The 20,831-nt window shown below is 45.7% G+C and overlaps 2 protein-coding genes across 2 annotated transcripts in view; both read right to left on the reverse strand.

The window, feature by feature from the left end:
• Positions 1–20,831, reverse strand: part of LOC124297838 (uncharacterized) — a 50,248-nt gene that overhangs the window by 14,289 nt on the left and 15,128 nt on the right. The window lies entirely within an intron of this gene.
• LOC124297574 (probable salivary secreted peptide) lies at positions 10,914–11,675 on the reverse strand. Its single transcript, XM_046748743.1, has 2 exons — positions 11,351–11,675; positions 10,914–11,223 (listed from the first exon to the last, which is right to left on the reverse strand). The coding sequence occupies exons 1-2, from the start codon at positions 11,528–11,530 to the stop codon at positions 10,993–10,995; spliced, it is 411 nt and encodes a 136-aa protein (XP_046604699.1). The 5' UTR covers positions 11,531–11,675; the 3' UTR covers positions 10,914–10,992.

The raw sequence follows: 20,831 nt of genomic DNA on the forward strand, positions 1-20,831 counted from the left end.
AAAAACCGAAGGAAACCCAGTCGCCGTTTCATCCACGGTTCGCGTCCCCTCGTCCGCATGGACAGGGTTATTTGCCATTCGACGCGCGTCTAGGAGAAGCCGTTCGGCAGGCGGCGTCGCCGATGCACGTAGCCTCCTTCGAACAGAAGCCGCATCACCTCCTGGCGTCTTCTATCCGGGATTTCGAAGAGATTGGCCATCGCGTATACCGACGCAGCTTCCTCGAATAAGCGCAAATATCTTTATACCGCGAGTAGAAGACCGACATCTGTATTCAACGTGACCGCGGAATGAGTTTGCTTTGACAAATCGCGATCACGTTCTCATGATTTTCGCCGAAAGCGTTCTCACGACTTGAACATCTAGCAGCGCCCGATTAATATCGGAAACAGCGTCGTTGATGCACAATCCTAACCTGTGAGATAATTCTTACATAGATCAAGCGAATCGAAAACACAATTGCACTGAGCTTTCAAAGAGACAACGTTTCATCGATCGGCATTTTATTGAGTGAAACTATACTAATTGCAAGTAGCATTATATCAAGCGGAATTATATCAAGCGGTAGTGGCGGTGCGTTTAATCGTACGAATGGCTGCCCGCCGGTAATCTCCCGAGTAACTAAATGACTTGAATCCCGCGGGGACCTCCTGATCGTCCGCGGTTCTCTTATGGAACGAAAGCTTGCAGCCGTGCAATTTCCTTCCGCGTCACGATACGCTATCTTACCGCAGTGATAGACGTCAAATTGTAAAATCGATGACTCTGCTCCGTGATCCGCACGTCTTGGAAATGAAAACTTGGTCGTCAAGATGACCGATGCATTATAAACCGGGAGCAGATTAATCGCCCGGTTTTAACAGCCGCTTCGACATAAACGAGACGAGTTCGAGTGTAAGTGCCGGAGGTGATTACTTTCCGAGTGATCCAACAAGCGGACGGTCTAGTTAAAATTACTCCTCCGTACGCCCGTCCTAAGTTGTAAAACTCTTGATCGGAGTAGTTTCGGAGTCGAAGCCGTGCCCGCACCTGCAGAAGCTGCACCGCTTTAGTGGATGACTAATATTGCGGTCCGCAGGATCAAGGGGATCGGAACTTGTCAAATTGCGAAGTAACGGTTCAAGATTATACAGCATCCGTCGACTGGTCCGATTGCACGTCTTGTCGCCTGGGCGTAGAAAACTTTTCTCTGTATTTATCGGTTATTGTGCCATGAAATTAGAAGTTGCCAGTCGCTCGACAACTTCGGCGTAACTCTGAGACTCGATCAATTGGAAGGACGAGAGGCAGGATGGGCCAGTGAATTTTAACCGGTTCTCAAGAAAAACTTCTCCCGAGATTCTTCTTTGCGATGGGAATCAAAGGGTAACTTCGGTCCCGTTACGCAAACTTCCCCATTCGCCCTAATGATTGCGCCCCGTTTATCCTCACAAGAAAGGTATCCCAGATCGATCTCTCCGATTTCATTTCTTTTGTAGTATGTTATAGTAGACTAACAACTAAGCGGCGAGTATTTTTTTTATCCGCCAATCAACACTTTAAGGGGGTGAAACCACCCCCCAAAGTAAGACACGTCAAAAGGGATGATTATGCAGCTTCATCCAGAAGAACATAATATTTTTTAACCATTCCAACTGGAATAATTTTCTCGTAATGAGAAATGAAAAATGATGTTTTCTGAATTAAAAAAAAAAAAAAACCGCCCGATGGTATTTTCACCCCTTTAAAGTTTTTAATGGCGGATAAAAAAAAATACATGTCACTTGGTTTTCAGTCTACTGTAACATGTTGCAAAAGAAATGAAATCGGAGAGATCGATCTGGGATATCTTCGTTGTCAGTCAAGAGGGATGCAGCTGGCTCATTTCGACCGTTATATATATTCCTTCCGCGGCGAGCTTTTCGCGCCGAGGCTAAGCTGCAATACCGAGGTAGGCATTTATCTCGGGTGCGCGTATCCTGTTAATATTTTGCGTCGTCGGTGATGCCGTGATGTAGGCAGTCCTTTATTCAAGAGCTTCGCGGAAGCCGGATGAGCCTTATAACCAGTTTAGCTCCAACCAAGATTGGTATTAAGAAAAATTCTGCGAAATTTCTGGCGATAGTTAAAGCTCCTGTGCAAATTAGAAAAAATCTGCGTGAATTATGCTCAGGCATTTCTATGGCAATGTTCTGTGAAAAATGGTGTGAATTTTATTAAAAAAAATTTCACACGCAAACGGTGATATTACATTTCTGAGAATTTTCAATATTCAACGTCGTGCCTGAAATGGTATTTATTTTTATTTTTCACATTCACAGCCCTTTGTGGGGTGAGTTTTATAATACAGACGCAGAAAGAAATTCATTACAAAAGTAATCTTTCTAAGATTTATTGATAATTTTATAAGTGCGAGAGGGTGAAAAGAAGGAGAATACTCTATTATTCTGTGTTTTCTTTTTTTTTTTTTTCCAATACGAATCACGATAATCGAATTGTTTCGGAATGAAAAGTAGCCTTTTTACGTGAGTTCTGGAACGACTGACGCAACATACTGGAAGTTCAACCCACGGCCAGCGCGACAGACTTAAAAATATGAAACCGTGTTTCTGGTTAATCTGTTCGACTTCATTCTATTCGCATGTATCGGTGTGCGTTAATTCGCGTAAATGACGCAGATTGCAGCGAGGTTAATCCATTTTATGCGAAAGACCCGGCGTGCTTTGACTTTCATAATTCGAATCATGGAATGATGAAATATCTTCTACGCGTACAAATTGCTCGCAATCAGCTTTAGCGATTACAACAAGCGTCTATGGCTTCAATTATCCCTCTGCAAGTCGAGTGGCTTCGTTGCTTTGGTCTGCCTGCTTTCTATCCCTTCGAACATCATCTCCGTGCCCGCATCATTATTTCCAATAGATTGCAAGTTTGCGAGACTGAAAAATATCAGTGAGTAGGAATTTAATTCAACCCTCAATATTAATACTTTGGCATTAATTGTTGCGAAATTGCTTTTTGCTCGAGCGTATAAATCGTTAAAACACGGTTAGTGAGAAAATTTGTTTAATGATGAAACTCCATGAATAATAATTAAACGAAAAGATTAACTCGAAGAAAACTTTGTTGTTACTGTTCACAATTTCATCTTATTTTTTCTCCTTTTCCAAATTTATTTTCACTCTTCTTCCCGAGTTTAAAATTATCACCGTGCAAGCCTTTCGAGACTAGTCGTAGAAAATCGTGAAATAGCTCCGGAAGTGGGTCGAAATCGAGTCGGCCAATAACCAGTGGCTATAAATTCAAATTTAGTGCTAACGCTGCGTAGTCGTAATTCGTATTTAGTATTTCACCCTCACTTCTTGTCAGCCGTCGGTGAGCTTCGCAGTCGTTGGCACGTTACAAGAATGAAAAATTCACGGTAGCACAGACGCCTCGATTTGATTACCGATGCGAACAGAATAACGCTGTCGTAACGACAAGACTCCGCGATAAATAACGTTGCGAAACAGTGTTTCCCGGCGAGATAAGATCCCAAGAAGGACAAGCTCCGATGTCATATTTCACCGACACCGACCTAAACACAACGCGAAAGACAAACGACGCTGAATCGAGGCGTGTCGTAATGCTCGAAAAAATTTCTCAAAAAACGATCACTCAACGTGTCTCATTTGAAAATTGTCGAAAAACAAAACTCACCGATACTCCACGTATTCGAAGGAATTGCCGTAGCTACAAGACGACTTTATCAAAGAATGAAAATATCCTTCGCGCAAATTTGACCCGAGGAGCGACACGGGCCGGACGACGACCATAATGGATGCTAATTTCTGATACACCCACCGTAGGCAGGCACGTCCATTAGCCATAGTGGACGGGGCAATTAAATCGCGGCAGTTAACCACTTTGAGCAGTCAAGATGGGCGCCACCTTTCGTCGCGCAGCATGCACGCCTCGTTTCGGCATCGCGATGGTTTATCCGCATGTGTCCGTTGGTTTTAACGCCGCACACCCTGAACGCGACACGTAGAGTGCGACACTCGGCGATGTTCTACGTGCGATTAGAGCCGCTCCCGCGTGGTTGTTTCGCGTTGGGAGTGAATTTGAGTTCCTGCAGCCGAGGGAGTATCCTCGAGACATGTTCCACTTATATTACCGTAGAGACGTAACGAGGTTCCCGCCGGTAATTGGCTCGAGGTATTCGGTGGTCCCCGAATCGGGGTGAAACGACGGACGAAGCAAAGGCTCGACCCGGGGAAAGTTCGTTTCGAGCAAGGTTTTCCAAAGCTATGAAAAATTCTGGGGAACTTGATCCGCCGGGAAGTCGAGGAGCCAGCTTGGTACAAAGACGGGCGAAACATATCGGCAGGATTTCCTACCTTTCGCGAAAAATTGTAAACGTTCAAAGGGCTTTGCAGCGACTTCTCGAATTTTATATTCTCATACTCGACCGAGAGCCGAGACGAATATCGCGATTCGACCGCGGACGAGAATCTCGTCTGAGCTGCGAATAAATCTACGACAGCTTGGGAGGCGCTGTTTGCTCTCAGGATCTTTGAATCTCGTCGTCAGTTTTATCGCGTCTTGAAAACCGACTCAGCTCGACTCGGGATGAATAGCGTCGCGGCGGTTTTCCGAAAACGGTCCTCATAATTCGCGAGCGAAGACTCTCTGCGGAAGCGGAACTTCAATACCTCCTAATTTATCGAACTCCCGCAATTGCCTGACCAATGAAGCGAACTCCAATGAATCGTGACTGACTTAGCGAGTACCTGTCGAATAAATTCGGGCACGGCAAACTTGTCAATTTGATTATCGTCGCTTGGGTGCTGTAACATTCGTTACCGTTGTTAACAGACCTTGAGTATGACACACGTTGAACGGTTTAAACCCTGCAGAAAAACAAAAAACACCGGAGCCAGATTTCCGCCGAGTTTCACTTGGAAATCCCAATCATGAGCCCCGGGGTGTTTATCTTTCTGCCCGAATTATTTACTCGGCCAGTTTTCGGTCGTTGCGGATATTTTTGTTCCCCTCGTGCAGGGAAGAGTTGAGAGAATTGGGAGGTAAATTAAATGGCAGGGGACGAGCGAACGAAGAACTTACACAGGGCGGGAGGCGGGTTAAACCTCGTTTTCTAATTCAATGCATTTTTATCCGCGTATCGCAAAATTTATCCACCAGTTCCCTATCCAGCTTCGACCTCGTCTCCTTCCCGTGCAATCGATCGGAGTGCGAATGATAACGTTTGTCTGAGAGCGCCTCGACGTCTTGACCGCCCCCTTCCGCCACCCCCTCTCTCTATATTCGCTGAGGATAGCAAAGTATTTCACCGTCGCCGAGTAGAAACGGTGCTGATGCATGATCCGCACGTGTCAAGGGATTATATGTATGGAGAGCGGAGAGTAGAACGAGGTTATTGTAAAAGCTCGAGATCGAGGTGCAGGGAAGCGGTAAGACAAAGGGAGGGGGAAAAAATACCTCTCTGAAACTAGTAGTAAAAGATTTTATTTTACCGTGCGGCAAATTTCTGAACGGGGCATAGAAAACGGCAAAAAAGACTCGTTCACATTCTACATCGAGGGTCCGACTCGCAGGGGGACGCGGTTTATTTCGCATTCGATTTTACGAGCGGCGTGCCTCTTTTTTGATAGATCGTTATAGGTACAAGTTACCGCCGCAGCCTTTTCTCCAAAATAGGATATATAATACGCGTGTACATTGTACATATGTGTATACTTGTGTAAACCTGATTATAGTATACATACATGTATATATTTAAATCGGGATTAAATCTGCGAACCGAAAATTTGAACCACGGTTAGAGAGTTGACGATTTTTGAATGCACCTTGCGTACGTTTTTGTTTTTTGTTTTTTTTTATATCTAGTAGAAACCGTGTGTATATTTACTTCAATGAATCATATTTAGTGGCATTTTTATTGCAGCGATAACACGTGCGGCTGACAGTCGAAACATTCTTTCCGCATGCTTTATTAGAACGGTGATATTGCTGGGACGCGCGATGTGTAGGAAAAAAAGATTAAAAAAAAAAAAAAAGTTACAAACATGACAGAAAGAAAAATGAAAAATATCAGGATTTCGCGCAACAATTCTCCGCTGTAAATTGAAACGTATATTTGGTCGAAAATACGCTATGACATAAAATCCCATCCGGTGATCCACGTTTCTCCGCATTTGATCCACGAATTCAGCCAGAAGAAAGACGCGTGGCTTGATAAACAGAGAATCCGCAATGTGGGTACGAGGTTGCGGACCTTGCCCATCGAGTCGCGAAGTGCGTTGGAAAAAGTCGGCGGCGCGAGACGGACCTCTTAGGCCGAAAGTAAAACTCCGTCGCGAATCAGAATTCTCTCGCAATTTGTGGGTGATTTTGAGAAGCCGTGAAAGCAGCTCGCCGTACGGACTCGTCGGAGCGTAACTCGGTCGGAGATTGGAAATTTTATTGGAGAGGCGAGAGAAATAAAATAAGGAAAAACACAGCTCAAGGTGCAAGCTCCGGGGTTGCGATAGTCCAGAACCTCGTTGAATTTACACATTCTCGACACCTTGTGTCCACGTATGTAGCACAGCACATGCACGTGGATCGCGATATTCGAGCAGGGTTAAGCTCTCGCCCCGTAATCCAGCGGCGTCGAGGACCCGCCTTTTTACGCCTCGTTTTCTTCTACATTCCTTTTACCCAACCGCGAGTGAAATACGATTTCGAAACTTTGACGGTATCGCGGTGAAATCTTGCGGTTGTTGATTCTTTGGGGGTGAAAAAGGACTCGCCAGACATCGGGCAAAAAATATTCGATTAATCCAGCGCCTTATAGTTTTCCCCTCAAATGGGCTCTGATGAGTAAAAATCGCGATTAGTCACGTTCGACGTTAATTTATATCCAATTTCAACATCGTCTGAGAATACGGATTATCGGGGAAAGTCAAACGGCTGTCTCAAGTGACGGGTAAAAAAATACGGGGACACTTCGAGTCTGCGCCTGATTGGGTGTTCAGAAGCTCGAAAAATTGCCGGGCTATGAGAGCTTTCACAGTCGTAACTTAATAACTCCACATTCGCTCGTATCTTTGCTGTTGTTACTGTCTGTATTACGCGGACGCGACATCCATCGGCAAATGTCGGTTCAGCCATTAGTATTACACGTGTTAGGAAATGTATTACGATAGGCACGAGGGTCGTTACCGGCACTTTACGCAGTTTGCATTCTTAATCGAGCCGGACGTAAATTTCTCACCGAGGCCAATTTTACGCCTCCTACGCGGATTTTAGAGCTCTCCGAAAGGTGTACAAACTTTTTCTCTCCCTTCGCAAGCCTCGCTTTTCTCGTTCCTTCCTCCATTCTCGTCGCAAATCCTCTCGAAAACGCGTAAATTATTTCGTTACGCTGCTACGGTAAAAATTATTTTTTTCTCGACTCGTTAGCCTTCAAAATTATGGATATGCTCTTACGGGCAAAGAAATCGATCGAAATTGAGATAACCTTACGGATCTCAAGTGATTCGGATTAAAATATTGATTTTTCAATGCCGAAATATTTTCTAAAGGCTGAAGTTTTGCAAAATTGTTCGACAGCCGAGGAATAATTCGAGATTCGAAATTAGGCAATGCGTCTGGGTTTACGGATACCGGATAATCGCGATTCTAGAACTGAAACGGAATCCCGAGAGGGTCACGTTTCAACGATTTATACGCCAGCGAGTATCGAGTATCATTGAAAATTCGCCTAGGTATAATTTATCCTCGTGTCCTCGAGTTTAAGCGGGTCGCTCGCAGAATACACACGTAGAGAAAATTAATTTCTCGTCGATTTTATCGGGCGTTCTAGCGCCGCGTGTTCCCGGAGCAAGCTCGTCGAATATATTTTCACGAGATCTTCCACCGTCCCCGACAAGGGTTGTTTGCGTAGGTAAGTGAGAAAGTGAAACCCGGATACGCAGCGGCGCAATCGGTCCTTCAAGCAAAGCTCCAAGAGCAGCAGTGCCCGTTTTACACGGTTGAACCCGCGTTCGGCGAGTAATTCGCGATGTCTGCTTACACCGCGCAGGGTAAATATGAGGTGCCTGCCGCAGTTTGGCGAAAAATAGACCGGCAATAAAACAGGAACGACGAGAAGGTTCCAAGTCGACGCGGCGAAGGCTTTGTTGCGGCCTCTGCGTTTAAGCTACGTGTTGCCGGTGCAAAAAGGAGTAGAAAATATATTTGCAAAGTGCAAAAGTTGGGGGAAAACTTTGAGGTGAAAAATTCCCCAAGGCACGGGTGACCCGGGAGTAAAAAGGTGTGAATGTATAAACAAAGTAAAAGAAAGTCGACCGTTGGAGTTGTAAACCGAGAAAATAGCGGCGAGAAAAGAGTTATCTTATTTCATCTTTTCACGCATTTCCCCCCGCAAGGGTTTCCCTGTTTTTACACCCTGCAACTCTTCACGCTCCCATTCTCATGCTAATATCATTCGCCGCGTTTTTCCGAACCGAACAATTTTCCGTTACACTCGCGGAGGAAGACAAAAAATTTTTTACCTCTCTGACGGTTTTATCTCCGCTCTTCGTCCCTTTGTTACGTTTTACGATTATTCAACATCGTCGCGGTGTATATTTTCACACCGAGCTCGACAATGCAAGCTCGATAAATTTATTTCAAAGGTCCGGTTTTTCGCAGATGTGCTTTACATTCAATTGACGAAATTACATACCTAAAGGCTGTTCTACTTCCATTACAATTAGACTCGTGCACTTTTGTCACGAAAACGAACGACTCGAAACACGAAATTTTTCCTTCGCAACGGCGAATTTCGTACAAACGCAAGGACGTCGCTGCTCCGGCTCATCCAGCAGGATGCAGTCCCAGGATCGAGGGATGTAATTACGTCATAAAGCTCCCGCCCCGTCCTGATAGGATCTGAAATCCAGTTCAGGACTGTTGGAGCGGGAGATTTCGGCGACGATTATTCGCAGCTAATCAAATTAAACGGACGGAAACGAGAACGAGAGAAACAACTGTGAAGTAAGCCGCCGTCTGGCGAATCGTGGAGAGCAAACGGAAGCACGGATTCCTACGAAGCTGGGATCACGTATCTCGGCGATATTTCGCTAATGAAAAGCGGCACCGAGCTCATCTCAAAGCATTTCTCGTCACGGATCTCAAATGCATCCTGCATACGGTTTGATGATCAAGCTCGAACTGCGGAGTGATGAGAAACTGCACCCGCAGATGTTTCAAAATACAGAGAAGCTTGCGGAGTAGCGGAGAACGGCTTTGGTTCCGAAAGCTCTCCTCGCTAACAACGTCCTCGGTGATTTTCCCTACGCTTTGTTCCTCGAAAGCATCGCAACGCACGGATCCATGTCTAGATGAGGATCGAGACGGTGATTAGTCGGATAATAATTTCCGCGAAATAGCGAGTCGCGCCACCGTTTCGAGAGACCCTTGAGTATCTGAATTTCCCATTCCCGATCGTTACTTCCCGGAGCATGACGTAAAAATCGGGGCTGCTCATTTTCGGTAATTCCTTAAACTCGCCGGCGGACACGCGGCATTCGATCAGGCATTTTTTACCTCGTCACGAACAGCGGCCATTAACAGGTTCCGCCCGCAGGATCGCTTCCGGTAAAATTTCCGTCCAGCCGTACAAACAATGAGAGAAAAGCCGATGCCGTTCTGAGTGTCCCGGATTTATACCATCGGGACGTGAATTTCCCGGGGATTTGACAGCGGAAAAAATATCTATAACAACGGTGAGAGCCGTCCTTCGATAAATCATTGCGATCCGGCCGAATCTGTCCTCTCGCCATTCGCCAAAGTTGATTCTCCTCGTCAAATACCCGCGTCTTGTTTACTCTGGTAAGAACTTTCAGGAGCGAATGTCTTTCAAACCTACTTGCGTCCCAAATACACCGCATCCCAAGATTCAAGTTTCCTTCCACGTAACCTTCCCACCATTCTTTCGTACGAAGCTTCTGCGGCTGACAGGCGTGAGTTTGGTGGATAAATGGAGTGATCGAAGATCGGAACACCCGATCTTTAGCCGGGTAGATACGATCATTAACTACCGGAGCTTGGAGTTCCGGCTGTCTGAGTTTCGCTGTAGAAAAATCGCGATTCGATCGAAGAATCGACGAGACGGAGGTTTTTTTACTCGCGCTTACGATTTCACCTCGGATATGGCAGTTAATCCGAAGAAACGGGGTCCGATTAATTCGTGATGAGAAAAATCAATCTTTGCTTGAAAAAATGATTAAAAAAAAAATAACAAAGAATATTCAGGGCCAGGTGACCTTGAGACCCGATAAATAGCGTCAAGCCCAGCTATAGCGAGCTTCCAGCTTTCGTCCCCTTCGCATTCGCTCCTCTCCGTTCCAGCGCCGACGGCGGTATCCGGTGGCCAACTTCGTAATTCTCGAAGTCGTATGTTTCGACGTTCCACTCAGGGGTCTGTCTCGTCATGGAAGTTATTGCCTCGACGGGTCACTCCGCTCGTATTCCGGTCTCATATTTTTCTCCCTCGGTATAGTTGACCTGTTTTTCAGTCCCTCCTGCCCCGAATTTTAATGGAATCTCATTTTCATTTAGATATCAAAAACTCGGCGATTCCTCTGACTGGCTAACTTGTGCGTAACGTTGTTCCGCCAATTTCATATCGGTGAAAAGGGATCGCGAAAAACAAGGGTAAAAAGAAAGAATAAGGGTGAGGCGAGCGAAGTCCGCAAGATTAGATTAACTTCCCCGAGTGTTCGGATCGCACGAACGCATACGCGAGAAATGAAATACTTTTGGCAAACCGCAGGAAGTGTAAAGTGTATTGGAAGCGAAAATCACGGCACGAATAACTCAGAGAGCTTTTCGTAATTCCGATGACAAAGTCGTCGCTTCCAAGACTGATCGCGCTATCCAGCGCGTAATTCGCGTAAATTGAATTCGTTGCAAGCTGATTATTTATTGTGAAAAAATACAAAATTCCAACAGTCGCCGGACGCGAAAATTCTCGGGGTTCGCTCAACGGCCGTAAATTTCTACGACGAAGTTGATTCCGTGACCACGCTGACTCTTGAAGCGAAGGGTTACGTTCCGGTTTCCGGGTCCGCCGTATGTGATCGATGCGTACGCTCCATTGCCGTTGGTCTTCTGGTCCAAGGCTTTTACCTGCGTGATGTTCTCGCGGTTCAGAGTATGGAAAGTTACCTCCTTCGTCACGATCTGCAGCCAAGAACTCGACTTACGGACCACCTGAAAGCAAGAGGCAATGCTGCAGCGGATTCGAAGGGCGAATACCGGTCCCAAGCCCAGCCCGGAAGTCAAATCCGGACGAAGCGACGACGGATTATTGCTTAGAAATTAATTCCCGACCGATTACCTGCTGGCTCAGAAGACGATCGGCGAACAATCTCGTTCCCACGATCAAATGATGAGAGGCATTGGCGGGCAGAGCTTTGCCCTGATAGGCGAGCGGCAAGACGTTTGGTCCGAAGGAAACGCCGGTCGTGGCGACGAGGCCGACGGCGAAGATCAGGGCGAAAGAAGCTTTCGTTAGCATCGCGATCCTGGGTTTTTGTTTAACGTTGTGTAATTCCTCCCACTAACCGATAGAGTCACGGACTTATGGCGCCGGTTCGGGGAACAAAAAGACGGCAGCGATTACTTACACTCAAGTACAGCTGTTGGGCGACTGAGGACGAGGTCTTTGCCTCTGTATTTATAACCGATTCTCCACCCGCGGTCTTATCTCCATCTCTGATGTACCGCGGTGCAGACAAAGATAAGGCGCATCGGTGTTTGCATTCCGAAATCTTATCTCGAAATTCCATTCCGATCTTACAGCAGGGGGAACAACGCGCTGTTAACGGAGTCGAGGAAAAAAATCGACATCTAATCTCTCGAGTACCCAGAAATCTATCGGCTTATCGATGTAATTATTTTTCAGGATTTTCACTTGTTTTCGACAATTTTTAACCGTGTTACCTTGATCGATGATTGCTCGAACTTTCGACTTGTTGCACAAATCCGTGTTCGTTTCAGGTAGACTCGAGTAAAAATAATGACTTCGTCATCACGATATCATGTAAAGTAACTCGTACGCATCGTTTTCACAATCGTTTACGGTCAAACAATTACGCACTGCATCAGTTACAATGACACCGACATTTCTTCTATGGAATATTGCCCAAGTTTTAGCTTCATGAACGATCTCACGGTTGATTCGATGTTTTCAAACAGCAACCAAAGCTGCCTCGACAACAATTTAATGCTCGAAGTCTTGCAGGGAGCGAAAGCAAACAATCGCGTAATTTATTTCTCAGTAACGCGTTATCTCAATTGTGTTATTTGAAAAATCTCGGGGAATTCCGCTTACGATCAGCAGTTTCACGACTATTATTAGCTCCCGATTGCCCGCTGCGTTGAATCACGAGTGTTAAATATTTCCAGTTGAATTCCTTATCGCACCATGCATATATATATCCGTGACACGAGTGGAAAACAGAACGACTATCACGGTCAGAGATAAGTTTGAGCAACGACTAATAGAACTGTTACCAGCGATACGCGATAGATTAATAAACAAAATTATAGTGAAAAAGTTTCAACTACACGAGCATGAATTTCTCTCGTCAACTTGGAGAAAGAACGAGAAAATCGGCTTATCGATTAACGACGCGACGCGAGCTGGATTCTGGGTCTATTCATTCGGTGAGGAGTTTGACTCGAGTAACGACTCGAAAACGTGGAAGGGAAACTTTCGCGGAAACACGCTGCAGGAATAACGTAGACTCTTAGTTTCCGCTCGTAACGCATAACGTATTACGTGATGAGTATCAAGTTCGGCAAAGTTGGGAGGACGAATTTAATTGCGTAATAGCTGCCTGTAAGAAGGCATGCTAATATCAAAATCCGTATCTCGAATGAGAAGCACGCGGTGCAATCAGCCGACTGACGCAAGCGAATGGGATTGGCAATATCCGAGAATACCTTTACCTTTTATTAAAGTTACCCGTCCAACTTGCTTCCCCGCATCGCAAATCCGGCCCGACGACACGAAGAGAAAACCTCCGGCAACCTCGTATCTGTTTCTCGGAGATAACGAACCGCTCCATATTATTTCGACAGATGAATCCCTCCGCACACAGCCGGAATGTACATCTCAGTTGTCGGTATGTCAGCAGGTAGGAGTGAATTTTCATTTGCAGCTTGAGAAACTCTGAGTGGAAAACGTTGTGTCGGTAAATCACATTAATAGAACTGCGCTTGAAATTTAGACTCTTCGGTCTATTTGTTTGGGAAATCTCACTTCATCAGACCTGAGAACGCGAAACTTTCAAACTCGAAAGAAATTGCTTCGCAGCCGCGAATCTCCCTCGAGAACTGATCGAGGTATCTATTATGAACAAGATCCAGGCAGTGCTTGATTCGTTTCTTGCTTGCGTTACGTGCACGCTGCGCGATGGCAAGTCTCGCAGATTCCCGCAGGATTTTACTTCAAAGGCTTCGTTATTATAAAATTCCATCGAGACGCAGGGCGGAGATATTCAGAAATACCTGTTTCCAGCATAAATCCTCGCGTGATTGATGAATTCGCTGATTACTGCGCAAAAGCAATCGCAGGTAGCTGCATACACGCGAAAAGCTCAACGCGCAAAGCTCCTTATTAGCTCAGGTACCTACCGTTATTTCCGGATCGACAATTAAGGGATAACTCCACTCTAGGATTTAGGAAAATTCGATTATTTTTATTTGAATCTTTTTTTTTTTGGCTTAAACAATGTTTTAGGGTCATCCAGTTGGTCTTCTGGTGAACAAATTTTTTTAAAAGGTTCAATTCTCGATTTGTCACAGTGCTCGCAAAAACCTTAAACTCATTTTCCTCGAAATGACTTTTTTCAAACTGGGAGTACAGATAACTTGAACACCGTTGCACGGATCGATTTGAAATTTAACGGTAGTTTCACAATCATATTCTCTATGGAAGTGTCCAGCCGTTATTTATTTAATGTAAACTTATTTCTTATCAACAATCTACTGCTTATTTTGTGGCCAAAAATCGATTCATTTCTTTAAAAGTGCACAATTTCACAAAATTTGATTTGAAAAAACCCTTACGCAGTTCCATAGTCAACAGTATAAAGGTTACAACATTTTTTGGTTCTTCGTTCCGGGCCTTATACTTTACGAGAAATCCGTCCTCCGGTGAATGAGTTTTAAAGAAAGGCGATTTCCAAGATTGGCTCTGTCGGCGCCATTTTGCATTAAGTGGATGATGATAGTTTTTTTTGTCGTCATCCTTAAATACGCGTCAAACAAACCCTCGGAAAAGAAATTCTACACCTTTTTTCATACCTCCAAAATAAATCGTCAAACGGGCCATTTTTCAGCAGTTAGAGTGGAGTTATCTCTTAATTCGACCGATTACACGCCGCATCGAGATTTCCAGGTTTCACTCCATCAGGTGCAACGTTGTCTTGTTTATTCAACCGGTATCCCGCTTTTCCAAGCGAACCGTTTCCGGCAGATCAGAGTGTCAATGTTTGTTCGCGTCTACGGTAATCAATCGAACAACCGGTACGATATACCAGCTGAAAATTTCTACATCGCGTCATCCGGTCGAAGAGTTCGTGTGAAACGGGAGTTTATCGCTTCGTTCAAGCTCGATATCGCGAAAACGTGAATTTCTGAAAAGTTTCATACAAACGCTGCGAAAGCCCCGTGGGAATCCGTCATTCAAAGTCATTTTGAAAGTCAGCAGTATCGGCTGACCATTGTGGAGAGAGAATCTCGGTGGGACGCCTGGATGCCGGGATACGAGCGAGGCAGAAGCGTGTTATTATACTTAACGGGGTCCCCGAACGTCTCGGAGGGAAATCCCCTGGGAGCCCAGGTTTCACCCTTGAATTTATAAGGCGAACGGTCCTTCGTCTCACGGCGTTTGCTCAGGGAAACTGGAGCAGCGTTGACGCTCGGTAATATTCCCCCCCCCCCCCCCCTCGTTCCCCGCTCTTCTCATCCTTCCGTTGAATTTGAATCGCCGTGTAGCCGCGGCGTCGACGATACAGGCGACCGTCGACGTTTCGTCTCCGGAGCCGATTGCCCGCAACCCAATTCCCCCCGGGATCCGGAGAGCCTGGTCTGTAAATTCCGGTCCCTCGGGCACGTTTGACGTCGGGAGGGACAGTTGGGCTTCGGCTCTCTATCGTTTCCACGGATAAATCGGGGGAAGCTTGTTCAATGTTCGAATAAATCTCCCGCCGGAGCCGAGTCCCTCCCGGATCAGCGCGTGGTTTCACCCTTGTCAACAACGGCCTTTAGTTTTCATCGCGACGCAGAAAAAGCTGCGTCGCCTTTCGGGCACCGACGCCTCAGAGATCAATCGGCGAGATTACGACGGTCGATGAGAAACGAGACATTTTGCGGCGATTAAAGTTTGAGAACAGGGGCGAGAAGTCAGGGCTTACTTCTGCCTTTGACGTATAATCTCGTTGTAAGGTCCGAGTAAATGCACCTCGCAAAGAATTTTGATGCCTCCCTCTCTCCCCGGTTATCTCGCCCCTGCGACGAATATCTGACGTCTCCAGGCGCCGGTAGAAAGTGGGATACCGGCAGGTTAATTGCTCGATTACATCGAGGCAGTTTGAATAAATTTTCTCACCTACGTTCACGCGAGAACCACGATGCAGGCTGTAAGACCGTGCCACTTCGCAGAGACAAAGCGCGGCGCGCGAACTTGAAGAAAATAAACAAGACTGGGGGTGAATAAATAAGGGAGGGTTAATAGGCAAGGAGGTGCAATGAGACGATGAATGGAATACGGAATGGAAGGGGAATTTATTTATCCATGGAAATACATCCCTGGCTGGTGAAATTGGGGAAAAAATGAAAACTAAAATTGCGGTTAAAGTAACTTTGAAGAATGAACATATTTCGCGAATGAAACGAATCGGAAGAGGGAAGCCGGAACGACCAAAGCTGCGAAAACAAACGCCGGTAGAAATTAAAGCGTGGCTTGTAATAACTGTCATTAAAAATAACTCGAATCCACTGCAGCGGTGCGGGAGTGAAACGAGATGTACAAACGAGATCTGTGGTTCAAAAGACGCCGTTTATTCCCTCTATTATACGACTCGGCGCTGGGCGAGCAGAATTGAGTTCGTTAAGACGTGATACTGGTGCAGCGGTTGAAACGCGGTGGATTTCCACTCTCGGACTTGGCAGAGTTTCAGGAAAATCTAATACGAAGAAGCCAGAATCCAGGATTCAACGGGGAAAGAAAAGCGGAACGAAATGAGGGGGAGGAAAAATTGGATCGACGACGAAATGAATTGGAAAGAAAAAGACCGCTCGTCCGGTTGATCCATTTTCAATGACCAGGTTATTAAGCGGATTAAGGCCTCGTTTCTCCCCGACGGAAACCGAACGCCGATCTTTTTTCACTGTTTATTGATCACGTCACGCTTTTAGGTCGTATGAAAAGAATAAACGGGTTGGGACGACCGCCGACCGAGGGTCGAAAGAGAGTGAATTGAAGGGCGAGGATAGGCCGAGACGAAAAGTCTTCGCCATTCAGTCTCGGGTGGGATTTACAGCCGCGTAAAGCCCCGGACGAAATACCGCAAGGAGTCTGAAGATTCTGCTCCCCGAGACTCGCGTCTCGACACAACAAACGCTGTCGTCTGTTGAAAACGTCGCGGTTGACGCGCGACACGATTTATCAAGATTGATGGTGGATGCGTCTCTTCGAAATGATGAAACCCGAAAGAAAATCGACAGGCTAGAATTGATACGGAGCACGGATAAATATCGGTGCGCGGTCGTCTTTCGATACCCTTGAAAACTTTTCTGATAGATGCCTAATTATCAGTCCGCGGTATCCGGTGAAATATATATGGATATATGTTTCTTTTTCTTTTTTTTTCACACAGATCCTGAAAAAGGTAGGGAATTTCCTCGGCCTGATGTGGCAACAAAAAGTGCAATTAGGTACCTTTTCAAGTCCTGTCTAGGAATCGGCATCGTTTGGCCGAACGTTGCGTGTCGGTGAGCACTTCGAAGGGCGATCACTGTCGGAATTCGAGCTAATTTATCATTACGTGCCGCGCGAAAATAGCCCCGAAGGGTCGGGTAATTGAAATGAAAATAGGTAACAAAAAATGGGGGGGGCTACTTTATTCTGCTTATTCGACGTCGGACGCTGCCGGTGTAACTGATCGTGAATTCCCGGCCTCCAGTATTTTCCCCTCTCGTTGTAGAACATGTGTGCAGGTACGTACATACATGTACGTTTTATCCACTTCGGCTCGCCTCGATTTACCCGTCTGACAATGAGTTGATAAATTATTACTCGTAACCAGAATAGAATAGATTCCCCCTTGTTGTTGTTACATACTCCGTTCGTTGAAGCGACTCGATAAACGTTGATAGAAAAAAAAAATAAAAAAATCACAGCTGCCGTAAAGAATAGAATTTTGGAACGTGTGCCTTGAAAGAGAACGTCTACTTTCATTGTTAGCCAAAAAGCATAGGCGTGAACGATTGTTGAAAAGAAAAAGCGTACGAAAAACGTTTCAGACAATTTATGGGGAGAGGCTGCAGATGTATATTTTCAACCCAATTTTTACGTTCTCTTCGTAATGACGCGTGAATTACCTTACAAGAAAACGGAGAAGAGTGATCATTAGGGTCAGATTTCCTGCGTAAAAAAAACTTGGACGCTGAAAGAGATAAAAGTCGAGAACTCACTCATCCAAGTTTTCAGACGCGCTGATCGGTTATCCATATATTTTTACGATTTGTATAAACGTGAAAAATATCTCTCGGATATTAACTTGCTTTTTTTTTCTTGGTTCCAAGACGCAAAGAAATCGTTGGATGCCAGACAGTCAGTCCAGACGGTGTCTAGAAAAATATTATAATTTTCACCGTGAAAGACTACTGCGTACCAACCACTTTCCGCGGATTAGATCACATTGGTATATAAAGGTATACAAGTCGGTTCGTCAGGTCAAACGGGACGCGTTTTTCTCTTTCCTTGCTAAGAATCGATTGACGCAAACAGGCGTCGAACAAATAAGGAGAAAAAAGTAAAGCAGGTGAGAAAAAGAGAGACAGAGAGAGAGAGAGAAGAAAAGAACAGAAATAATTGGAGAAAGAAAACGGGACAAATTTCCAAAGACTTTTGTACCCGCACGGCCAAAACTTTTCCGAAAGTGTAACAAAAGCTCGGGTAACGAGTAGTAGAGGATACATCTGTAAGCGCGAAGAGAAAACGCTGCACCCTCACAGGTTTTATTGGCAAAAGTTGTACTCGTCTCGACTCGTTTATTATTTGACAGTATAATGGCAAAAGGGTCATTTCGCAAGGGCGGGCGAGTCGCTCCTTCATAAATAATCGAGGCAAATGGCTTTGGGGCCTGGGTAGAAGAGACGCCGCGACAGGTTCTCCAAGTTCGAGTCCCCGGGGGTGAAGCCTGGAAGAACCCGACTCCATTCTCTTCTGCCCTGGGAGAGAAACGTGCCGTCTTGTCGTCGCTGTAGCTTCTGATATTCCGTCGGCCCCTCGGCCTGACCCTTCGAATCATCCCCTCGCTTCCACAACCGTATCGCCGTCGAGTTTCCGCGAGCTTATGAAGCCTCCTCGTTAGTCACTCCCCATTCTGTACATCGAAAAACGATAAAGTAAGAACCCGACCGCGCGCGGCGCGAACCTCTAAGAGCCGAAAGCGTTAGCGAAGAAACCACTCGATTTCTCGAGGCGCCGCCGCGCGAATTGCGCGGATGAAACTCGACACGGAAATGCTTTTCACTATTCCGCAAACGGCGACGACGGGGGACACCGAACGAGAAGAATAAACAGGGCCTGGCGTAACAGAGGCTGCGATTTTCCAGTCGAGCTACGTTAAAATCTCATCGAATGTCTCGCGTCCGCCGGACCGCGATCGGACATCGCCGTTTATACGCCCGTTCGCGTCCATAAATTTTGGAAATTAAACGTCACGCGTTGCACCGCAGCGTCACGTTTAGCGTACAGGTACAATTATCCGGTGTATACGTGTAGAAACGATGAAGATTTCATTGGGGGATGACGAATGATCCTCAGAGTCGGACGCTGACGTTGTCGTAACGAAGGTATGCCGGATCGCAATTTCATTGCTTGTTCCCACCCCGTGCCCGCGTCGCCGTTTTGCCACGACACGATATGGCCGCCATGGTTCGAATATTTCACCCTGGGGTGACCGCGTTAATTATTCCGAGTGATGCGCGTCCCCTCTCGCCCTTTCTCCATCTCTCTCTTTCTCGGATGGAAAACGAACAGGGAATTATAATAATTTTGACAGAAAGTTCGGGGGCTGAGTTTGAATAAACTCGCGTGTAGATAATATTGTAATAAGGCTAACACCGCATGCATATAAATCAGATTCGTACTTTATATTCCCGCTTCAAGCAGCTTATATTCATACGCGAACACCAAACACGCTTTCATTTCTTCGCTGGTACAGTTTTCCAATTCCCTTCCAAACTTTTCTTGCTACGTCCCTTCCCGAGGTGTGTACGCATACACGCGTTGTATGTTATAAAATTTAAGGATCGATTTGGAAGCCGTAGAGGTACGGCATTAGTCACGGGCATATGCAAAGGTGAGCATGCGGAGAAACGATTTCAATCTCGTTGAAAACAAAAAAGTGTAATTTGTCAGTGTCCGCCGAAACTTTTCCATGCCTTGCACCATACAACGCTGATTCTCGTCCGGGCGTCTCGTTCCCTCCAATATCTTCCGCCTTATTTCTACACTCTCTTTTCCCCTTCACCTTATCTCGTCGATTATAACAGCTCCGAGTATCGGGGATGTGGCTGCGGTACAATTTCGTTTCAAAGAAATTCTCGCTCCCTCGAAGGAGAGAAAGAGGACCGGAAAAATGTAGGGAAAATGTTGGGAGAAAGCAGCGTTATCTCGTACAGATATTGCCGGCTTCGCCTCCGACCGATGCACGTCTTGAATTCATAAAGCCTTAGCTTTTCTACTGTTCGGTTCAACGTACGGCTGACCGTAGTTTTGCTGGTACCATGTGGAAAACTTGACTGTTTTCTACTTTTACCATTAACATGTCCTCTCGAATCTTCTTTCTCGGTTTCCTGAATAAGGTATTTGCTATGCACAATTATTCTATCGCAAACAAAGTTGAGAACAGACGAATAATACAAAATTATCCTGATCACTCGAGACTCCGCTCCCCGAGGTAAAAAAATATTTCAACGGCTGGACGAGAAACCGCGATGTCAGTTCTACGTAACAGACACCGAAAACTTTCACGATTTATTTCTGTGTTTATCCAACGTCCACGTTACAGGGATGGTTAGACAATACCGACGAAGATGTGAGATACGCGAGTAATTCTCGATACATAACACGAAACGATAACAACGATATCAATAAATTTATAACTTCTATACAAGTTCGACTTTTGAAAAGCAATTCAGACGATATCAAAGTTTTTGGCTCCGTTTGCTAACAACGATTGCTTTTGTATTGAATTGAAAGTTTGCATCGTTGGTAAAATTGGGGGCATAACTTTCCTAAAAAATTAAAGAACATCGCCGTACCCAAGAAAGTAGTCACAAAGTATCTGTCTATCTCCGTGGCTATTCTCGAAGGCGTTTCACTCCGTGTGCTTTGAACAAATGCGGAGGTGTGAAAAACCGTGAACCGTATTTTAAGATTCCTCGCGAGTTCAGGAAGATCGCGGAAGCAATTCTTTGCCGGCGATTTCGACAGAGTCGTGTAACGAGAAAACGAGGATCTGTTTTCCTTGATATTTTCCAAAGCCGATACGACGTCTTGTTCACCGAGTGTCGGA

This window comes from Neodiprion virginianus, chromosome 2 (genome assembly GCF_021901495.1).
Source record: "Neodiprion virginianus isolate iyNeoVirg1 chromosome 2, iyNeoVirg1.1, whole genome shotgun sequence".
Classification (NCBI taxonomy): domain Eukaryota; kingdom Metazoa; phylum Arthropoda; class Insecta; order Hymenoptera; family Diprionidae; genus Neodiprion; species Neodiprion virginianus.

What these genes read in the sequence shown, in the direction of transcription:
- LOC124297574 (XM_046748743.1), bottom strand. Translation starts at nt 11,530, where the DNA reads ATGCTAACGAAAGCTTCTTTCGCCCTGATCTTCGCCGTCGGCCTCGTC. An exon ending in ATCGTCTTCTGAGCCAGCAG is followed by an intron (nt 11,224 to 11,350) that starts GTAATCGGTCGG and finishes TCTTGCTTTCAG; the next exon opens with GTGGTCCGTAAGTCGAGTTC.